This window comes from Neofelis nebulosa, chromosome 11 (assembly GCF_028018385.1).
Source record: "Neofelis nebulosa isolate mNeoNeb1 chromosome 11, mNeoNeb1.pri, whole genome shotgun sequence".
In the NCBI taxonomy this organism is placed as follows: domain Eukaryota; kingdom Metazoa; phylum Chordata; class Mammalia; order Carnivora; family Felidae; genus Neofelis; species Neofelis nebulosa.
This window is the reverse complement of record NC_080792.1, coordinates 81,194,901-81,212,651: the sequence shown is the minus strand read 5'-3', so window position 1 is coordinate 81,212,651 and position 17,751 is coordinate 81,194,901. Positions and strand designations below refer to the sequence as shown.

General features: G+C 47.2%; 1 protein-coding gene across 3 annotated transcripts in view; it reads right to left on the bottom strand.

Annotated features, from left to right (window-relative positions):
* The window catches only part of KSR2 (kinase suppressor of ras 2), a 432,076-nt gene that overhangs the window by 327,803 nt on the left and 86,522 nt on the right, over positions 1-17,751 (bottom strand). For all 3 annotated transcript variants that reach the window (XM_058691145.1, XM_058691143.1, XM_058691144.1), the window contains exons 2-3: positions 13,578-13,718; positions 9,330-9,480 (exon numbers count right to left, since the gene is read on the bottom strand). In XM_058691145.1, coding sequence (XP_058547128.1) covers positions 9,330-9,480; positions 13,578-13,718 — 292 coding nt within the window. The remainder of the gene's footprint in view (positions 1-9,329; positions 9,481-13,577; positions 13,719-17,751) is intronic.

Here is a 17,751-nt window from a genome sequence, read left to right as displayed (position 1 = left end):
TTAAAGTCAGCAGCCAGCTGACTTTATTAAGTAAGGGGGATTATCCTCAATAATCTGGATAGGCCTGATTCAGTCCTTCGCAAGGAGGGGAACACAGGGGGACAGCAATGTGGATGCCAGCCAGCCCTTCCTGAGAGTCTAACCTACCAGCCCCAACAATCCCCCTAAGCCAAGCCTTTGCGATAATCTCTTCACTGTACTTATCTTACTGGTTCTGCCTCGCTGGTTTGTTCTGACACAGCCACTGTGACCACCCCATCGAAGCCAGGCCCCTGGTCACCATGATATCACCCCACTTTAATTCTCCACGTGAAACTGGTCACCATTTGTCATTTTTCCTATTTTATCATTTCTCTCAATACATTCTACAGCGGCCCTGTCCAGTAGAACCTTCTGCAGTGATGGGAATGCCTGACATCCGTGCTGCTCCATGGATCTCTAGAAAGGTGGCTGATGAGGGGCGCTTGGGTGATTCAGTCTGTTAAGCATCCAACTTCGGCTCAGGTCACAATCTCATGGTTCGTGAGTTCGAGCCCCGCGTTGTGCTCTGTGCGGACAGCTCAGAGCCTGGAGCCTGCTTCAGATTCTGTCTGTCTCTCTCTCTCTCTCTCTCTCTCTCTCTCTCTCTCTCTCTCTTTCTCTGCCCCTCCCCCACTCATGCTCTGTGTCTCTCTGTCTCTCTCAAAAATAAATAGACATTAAAAAGAATTTTTAAGGTGGCTGGTGAGACGGAAAAAGTGAATCTGTTCACTTTTGATTAAGTGAAAAATTGAAAATTTTTATTAAGTGAAAACTTTTTTCACTTTTTATTAACTGTACAAAATTCATTTCATTTCATTTTCATGAGTGTAAGTTTCACTCATCACATGCATCTAGCTAGCCTAGAATATGAGGTCCATGAGAGCGGGAAGCCGGTGGGTTTTAGCCACCACTATGTCCTCGTCCTCGACAGTGACTCAGACAGGAAGTTAGACTGGGATGCATCCTGGGAGCGAATGAGCCATTTGCACGTAAGGTGGCATTCGGTGCCTCTCCCTTGTGCTACGTCTCTGTAAGCAGCCCCCGAGAACCTACGGATCAGGGCTGGGGAGCGCACAATGAGGGAAAGAGAGGAACTCAGGTGTGGTACACACCAGCCGCTTCGGGCTTCGGGCGGGGCCCTCTCCCTGGGCTGCCCGGCCAGCCCAAAGTTAGAAGCAAGTGCAACAATGGGGCAATCAAGACGGCTCTTAGTCTTTGTTCCAGTCTAAGGAAGGCTGTAGTGAAGGCAGGGTTCTAGTGGCCTCCGTTCAAAGCCCAAACTGGGAAGAAACAAGAGAGCATCTGAGGCTGTCCTATTTCAGGGCCATTTTGCATCCTGTTTTCCTCCTGACTGCCACTTCTCCCTCTGGACGTGCCCGAGGAGGAGCTGGCAGGGAGGGGAGCTGACAAAAGGGAGCTCCGAGAGGCTGCAGGGGTATGGGGTGCCCCGGCCTCTTCTCTCTCCCTGTGATGAGGGGCAGAAGCAGAAAAACGTTCACCCTTAGCTCAGCAGGCTGAACTTCAGCCTGCACAGTTCCGATAAGGATCAGATACGTGCCGGTGGCTACATTCTTCAAGGGTCTCATGACTGCCTGCACATCTCACCCATAATTAACGTCAAGCTCAATGAGAAGCACGGGGAAAATCTTGTGAAAGCGGTTTTATGAGTAGAGATTCGAAGACATTTATGATCTACTATTCCCTGCACGCAGCATATAATCCCCTCGAGCACTAAGCGTATAATCACCAGCTTCGTACAGCAAAAGTGCAGCCCTTTCGGCCCACGGGTCCTGTCCGCGAGCTACTCAAATAAGCTTACAAAGTTGCACCATACAACCTCTCAAGAATTCCTTCCTGACCTTTGCGCACCACAATCCTGCAACACCAGCACGCCCCCACCCCCAGCCTCCTCCTGCACTTCCCAAAAACTCAGTCTAGGCCACCCACCTACTCTGCAGCCAGAGTGTTGGTCTGCAAACTGGATGATCATGCATCTTCGGCTCAAAACCCTGCAGTGCAAGCTCCTTGCAGTTCCACTGGGCTCTCTGAGCCTAAGATGCCACCTGATCCCTCCTGCCCCAAGACACTTCTGCGTGCTCCCACCGCCCCCCTCCCCACCGAGTCATCAGGAGAATTCCTCCTCCTGCTTTTGGGTCTCAGCTCTACCCTGAAGCCTGAGAAAGTCCCCAAGCTCTGGAAACTAGCACAGCACCTGATAGACACTGAGTGCTTGATAAGTAAGTGTGGAAGAAAGGAAGGAGAAAAGCAAGGTCTTCCATCATCTGGAACCTGGGGTTTTTTCCTTGGGAAAGCAAACATGCAAATGACTGCCCATTATTGGCCTGAAAGCAGCCCAAAGACCAAGAAGAATAAGGGCAAAGAGGAAACAAGAGAGAGAAAAAGCACAGCATCTGTATTCTGATATCTGAGCCTTGTCCCTTCCAGGCCCTTCTTTGATACACAGCTGTGTGTGTGACCCAGAGAGGAAAGGAGGGAGCCTGTTGTCTTCAGGCCTGAGGTCTCCGGTCTGGGGCTGGAGGGGGCAGAGGGAGCAAAGGGCAGGAACACACTCTTCCAGAAACAAATCAATTTCACCCTAGGACCTTAGCTCTGTGGCAAGCATGATGGAGAAAATGGGGCTGTGTGCCATGGAAAAATTGCTTGGGCTTGTCTGTTTAATGTTTTTGGCCAGGGAAAGGTGGGTCACCTCTAGAGAGCAATGAAGTCAAGCAGAGGGGGTAAACAGGTTCTAAAGAAGCAGCAGTGTTGAGGGAGACAGTGGCTCAGAGGGAAGGGAATTAGAGAAAACCGAAGGCCAGAGGCCCTTTGGAGAAAAAAAGAGAGAAGGATGGAAAGAAGGTTGAGGGAAACGAGTTGGAGGCAGAAAAAGGCCAGAGGACCCTGGTGATGGTGGTGGGGATGGGGATGGGGACAGCGATAATGTTGGTGGAAATGCAGTACAGGGGGCAGGGGTGATGGTATGACAATGACAGTAACGGTAACAGTGAGACTTACCGTGTATCAAATCCAAGCCAGGCCCTGTGCTTTGCCCGTATCGCCTCATGCAATCCTACCAATGACCCATGGGTGAAAATGCTCATCATGTTTATCCTCATACTGAGAAAACTAAGCTCCGAACCGTGAGATGCCGTACTCAAAATCGTACAGCTAATAGGGGGCTGACCCAGAATTTAGCAGAACCCGGGTTCGTCTCATTCCAGACTCCATTCTGCTGGCAGACACTGAAGGACTGAGAAGGGGAAGCAGAAAGGAAAACGAAAGAGGAAGGAGGCTTGCCCTCATCATACTATTTCATAGGACAACCTGCCCCCTTCCTGTTCCTGGAGGGCACAGCCACCCCCCCTGACACTGCTCCACTTTTTCTCATCCTAACACACTTTGTAATGTACTTGCTTATTACGATTATAATGTGTCATCTGTCTCCCCCCCCCCCCCATAGCATGTAAGCCCCTTGAGGACAGACACGAAGCGTGCACTTTCAGAGATCAGAACAGTGCCTGACATACTGCAGGCATTCAATACATTTTGAATGGATTTATGAATGGTTTTTTTGGTTTCAGGCCACATCTGATATGACAAGAAAAGATTAAGGCATTATGGCTTTGGGGTCCCCTGAACCTGTTGAAAGAACAATTGGGTATTCTTCGGTTTCAGGCTCAGGCTGATCTAACACACTCACAGATGGGAGGAAGGGGTAGTTTTTTTCCTAACTTCGAGGCTTCTTGGACACTGGGAAATAAAGAAACCCCCAACATCCAAGGAGGAAACTAAGATTAGAGTCCCAAGTCTAAAATAAAAGATGCTCGATCCTCTAAGAAAGAGACAGGCCAAGATTATACACTTTGCCAGGCATAAAGCTTCCCGCTCTCCATTTGATTCCACGACTTTCTCAATACGACCTGTATTCCTTCAGTCATTTAACAAACATGCGTTGAATCACCACTACCCACCAGAATGTAAGATATCTGACTTCACCACTGTGAAGGACCCCAGTCCTCTGGCTGAGAGCTGGGGCCACCAAGGCCAATAAATACGGTATGACGCTTAAGTCTAAAAGTCTGGTGAGAAAGACACTAGCTTGTTCCCTAGCTTGGGACATTTTTGGTTAAAGTGAAGGGCAGGGAATGGTGAAACCACACAGCTCCTGAGATCATTAGAAGTTTCTAAGGAATGATGATCGTCTCTGAGAGAATATTTAAAAGCACTGGTCGAGGATGGCTCACTGTTTCCCCCTGGTGGAGAGCAGTAGCAAGCACATCAAGCAGCTTCCCGGATCTTTCCTCCACCTGGGCAATCTGAGCCTGGAGCAAGGCTCAGATTTGATACATCCATTCAAAGGGTGACTAGCAGGGTGCCTGCCCTAGGGAAGATCACAGTCGCATGAGGGAGTAAGGAGAGGAGACTGACAATCGCTGTAAGACACGGTCAGCTGGTGACAGAAGTATTCATTCATTCACCCATTCAACAAAGTGCAGAGGCTTTGAGGCAGGAGTCAGGTCTGAGGAGGGATTAACTGGGAGAACAAAGAGAAAGGGGATTCCAGGTAGTGGCGCCTGTGCCAAGGTGTGAAATCCGTGCATGACCTGGGAAACGCTAAGTAACCAGTAGACTCGTCCAATACATTTAAGGCTTGAGGGGGAAATGGGAATGGTGGGGCTCCAAATAGAAGCCAAGTCCCGAGCTACTTTGCAAACCATGCAAAAGACCATGCACTTTAAGCCACTGGTGATCTGCATGGGTTTCAGGTAGCAATTCAGAAATATTTACTAAGTCCCTACAGATATTGACGTCTGGCCGGGAGTAAAATGGTTCGCAAGAAGAGGTACGATCCCTGTCCTGTGGAGGGGGAGACAGGAGTTGAGTGTGTAGACAAGACAGAGTGAGGGGTCCCCAGAGAAGACGAGATACAGCTTTCTTAACATCAGAGAAGCCAGGTTAGGACCCCAGCCATTTTGTGATCGACGCCTGACAGGCACCTCTTCGCACAAGCACTTTTCTTGCAGAACCCCCTGCGATACATAAAGATTGCAGAAAAACATACCTCAGTAGTTAATGACTTTAAGGGAACAAAAGAATGTAAAAAACAAACAGCCACTACCAAGCTGCGACAGAGTCCAGCCGCTACAGAGACAATAAATCAGTGGTAAAACTCCCAGTGCTGTTTCGAAAGTAAACACTGACCTAATGCCCACTCTTGTGTTGTTTTTGCAGGATTCCAGTCCCTGTGAGCATGCAGACATAGGACTCACTGGAGCCAGAGTACGGAGGATGCCGACCCTGGCTGGCCCCGTGACTTCCATCAACCAGGAGCTGGACTCTGTCTTTCGCCCCAATTCTAGACCGAAATGTCCTTTGCCAAGCTCCTCCGTGAATACGCACGCGCCCGCGGCTCCAAACTCCCCCGGTTTCGTTGTTGGGAGAGGCAATGCTTCGAGGGCTCCCCTTACTTGTAACAAGTAATAAAGAGTTCGTTGGGTTGTATTCAATGTGACCCACCCCATGCGGTACTGAGTGGAGCTGCCCCTCATGCCGACCTGTGCGCTAAGCGCCACAGGGTTTGGGCAAACGCGCAGCACCTGGCCACTGCCATCAAGGCCCCCAGGGGCCGTAAGGCCAGCATCAGAGGCAGGACCCGTAGACGGAATCTGAGCCGCCTGGGAAAGAGTTGGTAGAGGCATGGAGGGTGAAGGGGAACTGAACCGGCCACCCCAAAGCATGTCTCTTCGGCATAAGGGTTATTTTAGGCTGATCATCTTTTTTAATTGTTAATGTTTTCTATTTATTGTTGAGACAGAGACAGAACACAAGGGGAGGGGGGAGAGAGAGAGGGAGACACAGAATCAGAAGCAGGCTCCGGGCTCTGACCTGTCAGCACAGAGCCTGATGCGGGGGTCGAATTCACAAACTGTGAGATCATGACCTGAGCCAAAGTCGGACACTTACTGAGCCACCCAGGTGGCCCTAGGCTGGTTATTTTTAAGAAACAGCAGACACAGGTGAAGCTCTGAAAACGGATTAGAAGTCACGCTTTTATAAAAGACGTTGACATTTACAAGGGAAACCTCCACAAGTCAGCATCAGAAACGTGACTCTAAATCTCTACAAACTCCTATCAGCGGAGACGGCAGAGACTTCTTTCGCACAACCACCTTACCCTTGTTAATTGTGCTTTTCCTGGTCACGTCCCATAACTGCCTCCCACACCCCATCTAACACCCTCTTTTGTCTTTAGCTAGAGACGGGCCACTCTGACGAGTTACTCGGTTTTCCTGGGCTCTTCCATGTATATAGACCTTGTTTGTTTTTCTCCTGTTAATCTGTCTTATATTATAGAGGTCCTCCCAGCCCAGTACCAAGAAGGGTAGGGGGAAATTTTCTTCTTCCCCACAAGGATCAAAGAGATCAGTGTTTCCCAAACCATGGCTCACAACCTGTAAGTGACGTGTGACATAAAAGTGGCAGTCATTACCAGTATTTGGTAAGTGACACAGAATAAAAAAGCAAAGAATATTAAATAGTGTGCATGGTAAGAATGAGTTTGATGGTAATTCCTTATTCTGTGAGACTCATTTCAGTTACGTACCTGTGTGGGTACATTGTGTATATGTGTGTATAATGTAAATCTGATTCATTTCTGTGTACCTTTATTATTATTATCCTAATTTTTTTAATGTTTATTTATTTTTGCCAGAGAGAGAGAGAGAGAGAGACAGAGTATGAGCGGGGGAGGGGCAGAGAGAGAGAGAGGCAGACACAGAATTCGAAGCAGCTCCCGGCTCTGAGCTGTCAGCACAGAGCCCGAGGCGGGGCTCGAACTCACAGACTGTGAGATCATGACCTGAGCTGAAGTCAGACGCTCAACTGACTGAGCCACCCAGGTGCCCCTATTATTATTATTTTAAAGAGAAAGAATCTTAAGTAGGCTCCACGCTCAGTGCAGAGCCCGACGCAGGGCTTGATCCTGCAACCCTGGGATCGTGACCTGAGCCAAAATCACGAGTCGGATGCTCAACCAACTGAGGCACCCAGGCGCCCCTCATTTCTGCGCATCTAGATCAAAACTGAAAAACAGCAGATTAGAGGCCCTCTCAAGGTTTCACCCAGCCCAGGATGTCACAAAGGCTGAGTGTTCAACCCACGGAGGGCAGCTCCACTTACAAGGGCTTCTCCAAACTCAGTAGCACAACTCTGTGAGAAGATACAAACTGAACTCTGGAAAGCAATTAAGAACCTAACCTCAGTCCTCACTCTCCTGCATTGTAGGGGGCAAGGAGGAAGGACAGGGGAGGGGCATAAATTGAGACAAACTTTCTGGAAAGCTACGTGGCAATGTTCACCAGACTATCTGGAGGCATTTTTGTTTGTCATGACCGGGACTGGGGGAAGAGAGGGTGTTCCTGGTATCTAGCAGGTAGAGGCGAGGGATGCTACCACATCCTTCAATGACAGGACAGCCCCCAACTCAGGGTCCCTTTGATTGTAGCTTGGATAAGGATCTGCTAGGAAGAAAGAATACAAAAGGGCATGCATGGGGATCTGGGCCAATAACCTGTGTCATATATGTTCTCTTTCCTTCACTGCGTATTCCAGCCCTGCTGGAACAGAACACAGTAGTCAGTAAATACTTGTTGAATGCTCCACGTTGAATCCAGCAAAGGCATCTGTGAATAAGCACCTGCCTGACTGCCCCAGACTAAAGTTCTACAGTGACACCTTGTGGCCAAAACAGAAACAAGCAGGCAGACGGACCAATAACCCTTTGGCTGGTGTTTGCCCAGCTGACCCCTTAGGACTGCAAAGGCCCCAGAATTTGTGGGGAAATCATGAGGTTAGGGAGAAGCAGGAGGCCTCAAGAGGATGATATCTGATGTCCCACTAATGAAGGCAAACAGGGGTCTGAGCAATTAATGGGAAAGATCAAAGAAAGAAGATGTTAAGAAAGAAAAAAACATGCCCCAAACTGAGTCATTCTCCTAAGATAGCAAACCCGGACTTAATTAGTTTTAACCTCTACTGAAACAATCTTCCTTTTTGTTTTGTTAAGAACTCCCTTGTCCCTCCCTCCTGCCTGTAAAAACCTTCCATTTTGTACAACTTCTCTACTTGCTGGAAAGGATGCCGCCTGATTCGCAACTGATCTCCAGTTGAATTTATTTCTTAACAATTTGGACCCCAAACTGATGAAACAAGTCACAGAAGTTATTTCATGACGTGAAAAAAAAAAAAACAGGTTTCAAAATGTGCATGGATAATCCTAATTCTATTGTTTAAAAATAGTTATGTGGGGCACCTGGGTGGCTCAGTTGGTTAAGCGTCCAACTTCGGCTCAGGTAATGATCTCACGGCTCGTGAGTTGGAGTCCCGCATCGGGCTCTGTGCTGACAGCTCAGAGCCTGGATCCCGCTTCGTTTTCTGTGTCCCTCTCTCGCTGTGCCCCTCCCTCACTCATGCTCTCTCTTTCTCTCAAAAATAAATAAAGCATTAAAAAATAATAAATAAATAAATAAATAAATAAATAAAGCATTAAAAAAAATTTTTTTTAATAGTTACGTGGGGCACCTGGGTGGCTCAGTTGGTTGAGAGTCCGACTTCGGCTCAGATCATGATCTCACGGATCGTGAGTTCGAGCCCCACACCAGGCTCTGTGCTGACAGCTCAGAGCCTGGAGCCTGCTCCCGATTCTGTGTCTCCCCCCCTCTCTGCCCCTCCCATGCTCATGCTCTGTCTCTCTCTGTCTCTTAATAATAAACATTAAAAAAAATTTTTTAAATAGTTATGCACATACCCACTTGTCTGTAATGATTACACCAAAACACTTACCAAAATGACAACAGTAAGTTCCCTAGGGGGTAGAGCTTGGACAGTCATTTTCTTTTGATCTATTTTCTGTTTTGTTTTACAATGAATGTATATGGTTTAGGTAAAATAATAATAATAATAATAATAATAATAATAAGATAAAATAAGAAGTTAGATGGATGCAGACCCAAATACAAAGGCATTTAAGAATGTCTCTGGTAAAAAGACGCTGATCACCTATGCACACCCTGTGTTTCCATATCTGGGTCCTTATTATCCAGATCCAAATGCTCTCTGACCTCAGCTCTTCCTTGAGCAAGAGCTTCCAAGAGTTGACCCACCACTGCCCTTCTCTCCTCTGCTCATGAGTGGAATTTACCATCCAAAGCTGACTCCATCTCATCCTGGCCTGCAGAGTGGGCACAGAAATCTGGAGGAACCGAGGCAGATGTGCTGGGGAGGGGTCTCCATCCCCAAGGCCCGCTCACCTGACATGTGGACGTTGCGGAGGCAGGAGAGGGAGGCATTGAGGCGGGCACACTCCTCCCGGTTGGCTCCGTATTTCTCCACGGTCTCACACACCTGCTCATCTGTCATCTCCAAGAGGTCCTCCAGACTCAGCTGGCCAGGGGTGATTTCCTGCAGGAGGGAAGTAAGGAGCTCGGTGAACGTGAAGGGACCTCAAGCACCCAGAGGGAAGGAAAGTGGGCTGAGCCTCCGTGCTGCCCTCTAGTGGTACCCAGTGGAACACCCGGCCCTGTGTGGAAGGTTGGGCCTCTGACTCCTGGGTCCAACAAGGCCTCCGTTTGAGGTTTGAATCTCAGCTTTGCCACTCATTGCCTCGGGCAAGTCACTTACCCTCTCTGAACCTCACTTTACTCACCTTTACAATGGGTGTCTTAAGTGCTTGTACTTTGTAAGGTAGTGCCTATCTTTAGCACATAGCTAGCGCTCCATAGATGATGATAGTTAATTATCTGTCCCCCTGGGTAGCTTCTGAAGTCTTTATGGGCAGGGCTCCACTTTCCTCGTCTTTGGATGGCCCTCTGTGTCTCCTGTTCAGCTTGGCTTGTCCCCAGTCCAGGGCAAACTTGGAGCAGAGCAAACTGGATAGCCCAAGTCTCTTGGTGGCTGTCCTCCCCAGCCACCCATTCGAGATTCCAGACTGGGGCTTTAGGAACCCTAAGGGGCAGTAATCTGGAACACTGTGGGTATGTGCTGGAAATGAAACTGGACTGGTGACTGAGCCCCCCAGGGCATGGGTCTGTATTCTAAGACAAAATGGTAAGGCTGGGGTATAGCACAGGGTGGGGACAGGGACACCTCTGGAGAGATCAGCTGGGAACAGAACCAGTAGGATTGCCAGCTCTAAATGTCTTGGGCAGGTGTCCCTACCCACACCCCCTTTCCCAAAATGATGGGTCCCTGGACACCATAATATAGAGAGATGTACCTTTAAATTTGTCAAACTTCGATACTTATGCATCTTCATGCATTTATGCATATTTATGCATTGACATCTACACATGTGTATCAAATGGAGAGCCTTCGTTTTATAGCAGTTAATGGTATCCAATGTTTTTACATATATTATTATTTAAATAAGAATTTTAAATACCTAAAGATGGAGACTCTAGGACAACATTGTGGATTACTTCTGTCCTCTTGTGGCCATACCTGTGTATTACAACAAATTCGGACACCTACCCCGCCCCCCCACCCCCTCCACACACACACACACACACACACACACACACACACACACACACACACACACATCCCCAATGCACACACATAAACTGGCAGCCAGAAGGGGGAAAACCGCACTAGTAAAAAAAAATCCACCACCACCCCCCCACAAAACAGAGGCAGGGCAAAAGCCACGAAGCCCAATCAGTGTCGTTCCAGCGCACTGGGGCAGGGAGCAGGAGAGAACGGTAATCGGGGTTTCTCATATAGGGACACAGTGCACATAAACCCCACTTTAAGAAAAGTGATAGTCCAGGATCTGAAGGTACAAAATGAATCATATTTAGAAGAACTCATTCACAACATTAAAGAATTCTCCTCTTCGCTGCAGGACTCACTTGTGCACTGTAATCCCATAATTTACCCCCCAAATATCCGATTTTCACTGAAAAGTTGGGGTCACAGAAAAAAATCACAGAAGTAATAATGACATCAAAAATGGACAAAGCCTTAACAACCCAGACTAAAAGCGAAGATGCACGTCTGTTTGATAAAAGAATAATAATAAATGAAAATGAAGTGGATGGAGCACTGTTTTAAGTGCTTTTCCTGGATTTTCTTTTGTCACAAAGACCACATAAAGTATTTTTATCAGCACCATTAGTCTGTAATTAGGATGCTAAAATTCAGAGAGGTTAGTCCACTTGCCCAGGGTCACACAGGAAGAAAGGAACTCAGGCAGTTGCTTGGGAGCCTTTTCCATACTGCTGGTTCCTCCTCAGAAAGGGGACCTGGGGGGGGGTGGGGAGGGGGGGACTCACACAGGAGCTGCAGTCAGAGGGCTGGAAGCCCAGCTCCCTCCCTATCCCCCGGTTAGTGGCCTTGGACCCAGGACGGGAACAGACTACTGTAGGAGCCAGAGCTGGGGCACCTGCAGGCCAGGTAAATGTACATGAGCAAAACTGCTAACCAGTAGGGACCTGTAAGATCCACGGGGCAGCAAAATTCAGCTCATTGCCACCAGACGGGAATTTAGGTCGGTGTGTTCAGCAATTCGAATTTTTTCAGAAGTCAGAGATCTGGGTTTTTTAATGCAAACTCTTTAGCTGTTAAATATTAGCTCAAAAAAAAAAAAATTGAGAATGCTGTATCAGACAAAGAAAAAATGTCTGTGTACCGCATACAGCTTAGGGGCCACCAGTTTTCAACCCCTGGCCTAGAAGACTGTGTTTCTGTATTGATCCCACTTGATAAATACATGGTCCCAAAAGCCTCCCAGAAGTGAATTGGCTCGTGCAAGTAAGATGTACTATCTGGGGGTGCCTGGGGCGGGGGGCGGGGGGGGGGGGGGTAGTCAGTCGGTTAAGCGCCTGACTCTTGGTTTCGCTGGCGTCATGATCTCGCGGCTTCACGGGTTCAAGCCCTGCCTCCGGCTCTGAGGACAGCATAGAGCCTCCTTGAGATTCTCCTTCTCTCCCTCTCTCCCCCACCGCCCCCACTCGTGCTTTGTCTCTCTCAAAATAAATAAATAAACTTAAAATAAAATAAGATGTTCTGCCTGTAGTTATATATGACCTTTCATTTTAAGAATATTCACAGGAAACCTCCATCCTGGGAATGAAATAACATAGAATCAAACACCATCTAGTGCGCATGCGTGAAATGGGGGGCAGGGATGGGGCAATGTGCGGGTCCTCTGTCTAGCTCAGGATCCGGGGGGGTTCAGGCGAGCTGTCACAGAGGTCAAGGTCTGGAAAAAACAAAGGCCCTTTCAAGCAAGAAGTGTGCACTGAGAGGAATGGCATTTGGTCCTACGGGTGGCGGGAGGGGGGGCTCTCCTTTTTATTCATGTTTATTCATTTTATTCATGTTTATTCATTTTTATTCATGTTTATTCATTTTATTCATGTTTACTCATTTTTGAGAATAAACATTCATGTTTATTCATTCGTTCATCCCCGTCTGGAAGTAGAGGGGGACAGAGGATCTGAAGCCAGCTCTGAGCTGACAGCAGTCAGCTTCCCAAACTTCCCAAGTTAGAAGCTTAACTGACTGAGCCACCCAGGGGCCCCCAGCACCCTCGCTCCTACCCAGCTCAGAGAGTCCCAGGCCAGAGGATGAGGGAGAGAAATCACAGTGCCTCCCACATGCTCCAGAGTCCTCCCCAAGCTTCCAGACCCATCCACCCACTAGCAAGGGAAGCCGCTTCATCTCTGAGCCTCAGATTCCAGATCCACACGATGGGGAGAACGGTCCCCACCTCAAAAGGTCACTGTGAGGGTCTGAACAGCCTCAACAGTTGAGATCCTGGGTGTAAAACCCTTAGGACAATGCCTGGCCCCATGTGTTCAACGAATGTAAGTGGGTTTCACTGGGACGGGCTGGACTGGCTACTGGAAACAGCCGTGACCTGGGATCCAAGAGGGTAGGACAAAATCTCACCCTCCTTGAGATTTTCAGGACGTGGTCCACTCCTATTACTACCAAAATTTTCAACAATAATAACAAGCTGATACTTGCTGAATGCTACTAGGTGCCAGAGAGCGAGTGTAACATTTTAGATGGATCATCTCATTTTGTCATACGAGCTACTTCAGAAGAGGAGACCATCATTACACCACTTAACAGATGAGAAAAGTAAGGCCCTCAGTCTGGGGTGCCCAATATGGTGGCCACTGGCCACACTAATGACACACGCACTAATCACAATACAAGTGTTCAAGAGCAAACACATGGCCGTGGCTACCGTATCGGACAGCACAGGTACAAAACATTTCCACCATAGCAGAAGGTTCTTCTGGGCAGCACTGGTCTGAGAGGTAATGTGATTTGGCCACGGTGACTGAGCTAATGAGTAGCAGGGCTGGAAGAGGACCCAGTTGAATGGAGAACCACACTCTTAACCATCTGGACAGCATCGAAGATCCTCTGTGCCTTCACCCAACGCATATTTATGGAGGGCCTACCGTGTGCCAGGCACAGGCAAAAACCATCTCTCCGAGGGACTAGCATTGGCCAGTAAGGGACAGGGGACAGTCTCTAGTCACCTCTAGGACTTCCTTGCGCACATCGACGATCCGGAACCAGTGCCGGAGCTGGGGGAAGCCGTCCAGCTCGGCGTTGCGTTCCTGCAGGGCCACCTTCTTCTTGCAGGACAGCTGTCGGCTGAAGTATTTCACCAGCTTGCTCTGGGGAGACACAGAGGAGAACAGAGGACACATCTCAGAGACACCACCATAGGAGAACAAGCAAGAATCTCCCCATTGCCTTCACCCTGCCCGAAAACCATCCAACTCCTATTCTATTTTATTTACTTTGACAGACAGAGAAAGAGAGTAAGCAGGGGGAAGGGCAGAAAAAGAGAGACAGAGACAGAGACAGAGAGAATCCCAAGCAGGCTCCACACTGTCAGCACATAGTCCTACGTGGGGCTCGAACTCACCAACCGTGAGATCATGATCTGAGTCGAAATCAAGAGTCAGTTGCTTGACCCACTGAGCCACCCACGCGCTGCTCCCCTGCAACTCCTATTTTAAAGACTGGTGTCACAGCAGTGAGGAGGGACACACACTGGTAGCACTTTATTGAGGGGAGCCTTTTGGCTGCAATCTTCCACATTTCCACTGCACAAATCCTTGGACCCAACAATTCCACTTCTAAGAACTCACCTAGAGATGCCATCCTGTGCAAAGTGACTGTAAAAAGAATATTTCTTACGGTTCTACTTGCAATGGGAAAAGATGGAAAACACCCTGGGTCCATCAGCAGGAGATTCATAAATGCAGGTATATGCACACAAGGAAACTATGCAGCTATAAAATAAAATGAGGAAGTGTGCTACCTACTCATACAGAGCAGTCTCTGAGATACATTGATAAATAAAAATAAATAGTTTCCCATGCATGTGGGAAATGTTTACATTTACATATCTTTAAATCTTTTTTTAAACTTTTTTAATGTTTATTTATTTTTGAGAGAGACAGAGCATGAGTGGGGAAGTGGCAGACAGAGAGGGAGACACAGAATCCGAAGCAGGCTCCAGGCTCTGAGCTATCAGCACAGCGCCCGACGCAGGGCTCAAACCCACGAACTGTAAGATCATGACCTGAGCCAAAGTCAGACGCTTAACCGACTGAGCCACCCAGGCACCCCTACATATCTTTATACCTGCAGACACTCTCTGGGAGGATTCCTAATATTCCAGGGAAGGGAAGAGTGAGGAGTGGGAAAGAAAGGTGGGAGAAACATTTTTTTGCTTTTTTTTTTTTTTTAGTTTTTAACTGAAGTATAATCAACCTACAGTATTGGATTCGTTTCAAGTGTACAACCCAGTGATTCAACAATTCTATGTATTGTGCACTATCATAAGTGGGGAAGGGCAGTGACATCTGTCACCATACAAAGTGATCACAATATTATTAACTATATTCCCAATGCTGCATTTTTCATGGGATTAAGAGGTACAAACTTCCAGGTATAAAATAAATAAGCCACGGAGATGAAAAGTACAGCAGAGAAACGTTTCATTTAAACCCTCTTGCACTATGTGAATCTTAATTCACATGCAAATATTCACAAATTCACAAATTCTTTTAGAAATAGATGGACGTGAACCCACGCTTATAGAGAGATGCCTTGACACAAGAAAGGAAAACTAGTTATATAAAAACTAGCAACATTAACAAAAGAAAGGCAATCCACGTGCGCGTGAGCACAGAACGGTACAGAAGACACGCCCCTGGCTGCTATCGAGCGACAGGAGACTCTGTGGATGGGGTGAGGAAAAGTGGTTAAACGTAAATATATTTTTGCTTGGTTTCACTCGTTACCCAAAGCATACTGTCATCTTTATAACTTAAAATATATTTGCAGGCTCCTGGGTGGCTCCATCAGTTAAGCGTCTGACTCTTGATTTCGGCTCAAGTCATGATCTCATGATGGTGAGGCACAGCCCAGCAACTCTCAATCCCTCTCTCTCTGCCCTTCCCCTGCACGTGAGCACACGTGCGCTCTCTCTCTCTCTCTCAAGATAAATAAACATTTAAAAAGAAAATAAATTTAATAAAGATCATTAAATGAAACAAAAATGAAATCCGTAGGTGTGTAAATGCCTTTGGCATTTCAAAGCACTGTCAGCCAACATTTATTAGGGAGGCAATCCTGGAATTCTAAGACCACAAAACTCGGAGCGGGGGATGATGGGAGTGGGCATCCGTTGCTTCTGTTCGGCTAGTCTGCGTTCCCCTCTTGCTGAAAAGAGTATTTCAACTTTCTTTGGGGAACCTTCCTTCTTGGGATCCCAGTCCATATGGTTCCAGCAAGGCTGCTTTCACCAACCCACTTCACCCGGGTTGCAGGGTGGGCACGTGACCCAGGCCTGGCCACGGCATTTGGATCAAGGATAACAAGTGAGCCAGACTGGGTCCCACAAGGACCCTCCCCAGCTACCCTTCCCAAGTGCTCAGGAGACAGTCCTCACTTCCCTTTTCAGTTGGGGGTGGGGGAGGGATATCATCAGAGCAGAAGGTGCCCAGGGCCAGCCCTGCTGACATATGGGAGAGCTTGCCTGAGACTGAAGCCCATTGGAAGAAACCAGAAAACTCATTTTTCTTCAAGAGTCTTTTGTTTATCTTGGGGACAGCGCAAGCTGGGAAGGGGCAGAGAGAAGGGGACAGAGAATCTGAAGCGGGCTCTGCGCTGACAGGCTGACCAGCAGCGAGCCCGATGTGGGGCTAGAACTCACAAGATCATGACCTGACCCAAAGTCAGATGCTCAACCAAGGGAGTCACCCAGGTCCCCCCTGAAAGCTCATTTTTAAGTTAATATTAATTTGATTCATCTTACTAATAAAATGAAAGTCGCATTCTTCTCGATAAGTCTACATTCCATTGCAATAGTGGCACAAAATTACATCAAGCTAATGTATCAATGTTCCAATTCTCATTTGAAATCTCAATCTAGAGTTTTGGGAGTTTTTTAAGTTTATTTATTTTGAAAGAGAGTGTGTGCACAACAGGGAAGGGACAGAGAGAGAGCGGGGGGGGGGGGGGGGAATCCCAAGCAGGCTCCACACTGTCAGCACAGAGTGCAAGGTGGGGCTTAATCTCACGAACCATCAGATCATGACTTGAGCCAAAATCAAGAGTCGAACATTTAACTGACTGAGCCATTCAGATGCCTCTCAATCTAGAGCTTTAGAATCAAAAATGCCAAAAAGAATGTTTTTTCTCTAACTTACTTCTGAATGAATAGGGTCTGATCTATCAGTACATCAGAGCAAGGCTTTCGACTAAGATGTCTACAGAACTCTCCCGTCTGTCTTTTCATTTTCTGACTAGTTTTAACCATTTTCTTTACACAGGTACAAAAAAACAAAACCAAAAACACTTGAAAGAAATATATTTTGATGTGTACACAATCATTCTTTGATTTCCAACACAAAACTTTTCCAGCCCCAGCTATGGAATCAGCCCTCTCTCCAAGGGAGCACTGACTGGTTCCTCTAAGTGGGAAATGGTATTTAGAAGCCAAGATTTGGGTGCTTGGTGTGCTTACTGATGTTGGGGTATCATCGTTTCCAATCCCCTCAGTGGACAACCTAGGCAATATATGTGTGCATGTGAAATGCATCTATGTATATGTCGATGTGCAAGTTTATGCCTATATTTATTTTTTCATCTATATGCATCGATAATCAATACCTCCAATCACAATCCAACACCATAGGGTTTATTCTATTTCTTTTCTTCCCACATCTGTATCACTCTTCTCAGGCAGTGAGAAAAACAATCCTCAGTATTTTTATTTATTTGCTCAATCTGCTGAATTTAGTTAACTTCCCAGTGCATTGGACCATTGTCCTGCTTGGATGTTCCCATCATGGGCCTCTGTTCCTGCTGGACTGACTTCTTACTCAAGCATCGCTGCCTGTCTTGTGGAGATTTTCACATATGTCTGATTTGTACAAAGTTTTCTTACTTTTTGCCTATTTACCCTAATGAATAGAATTTCCTTTTTTCCTCATCCTTTCCTGAGTTCTGTCACCTTATTTTTGAGATTAAGTTATTTTTTCAGATCCTGACACGTCAGTGGATTCTCAGATCCTAAACCCAGACATACTCCCATCTCTGCTTTGGTTTATAAAAATTAAATTGGTCTAATGTCTGTGTGAAATGTCCAAAATGGTATTTTAAATTTTATTTCACTGAAATTAAAAAATG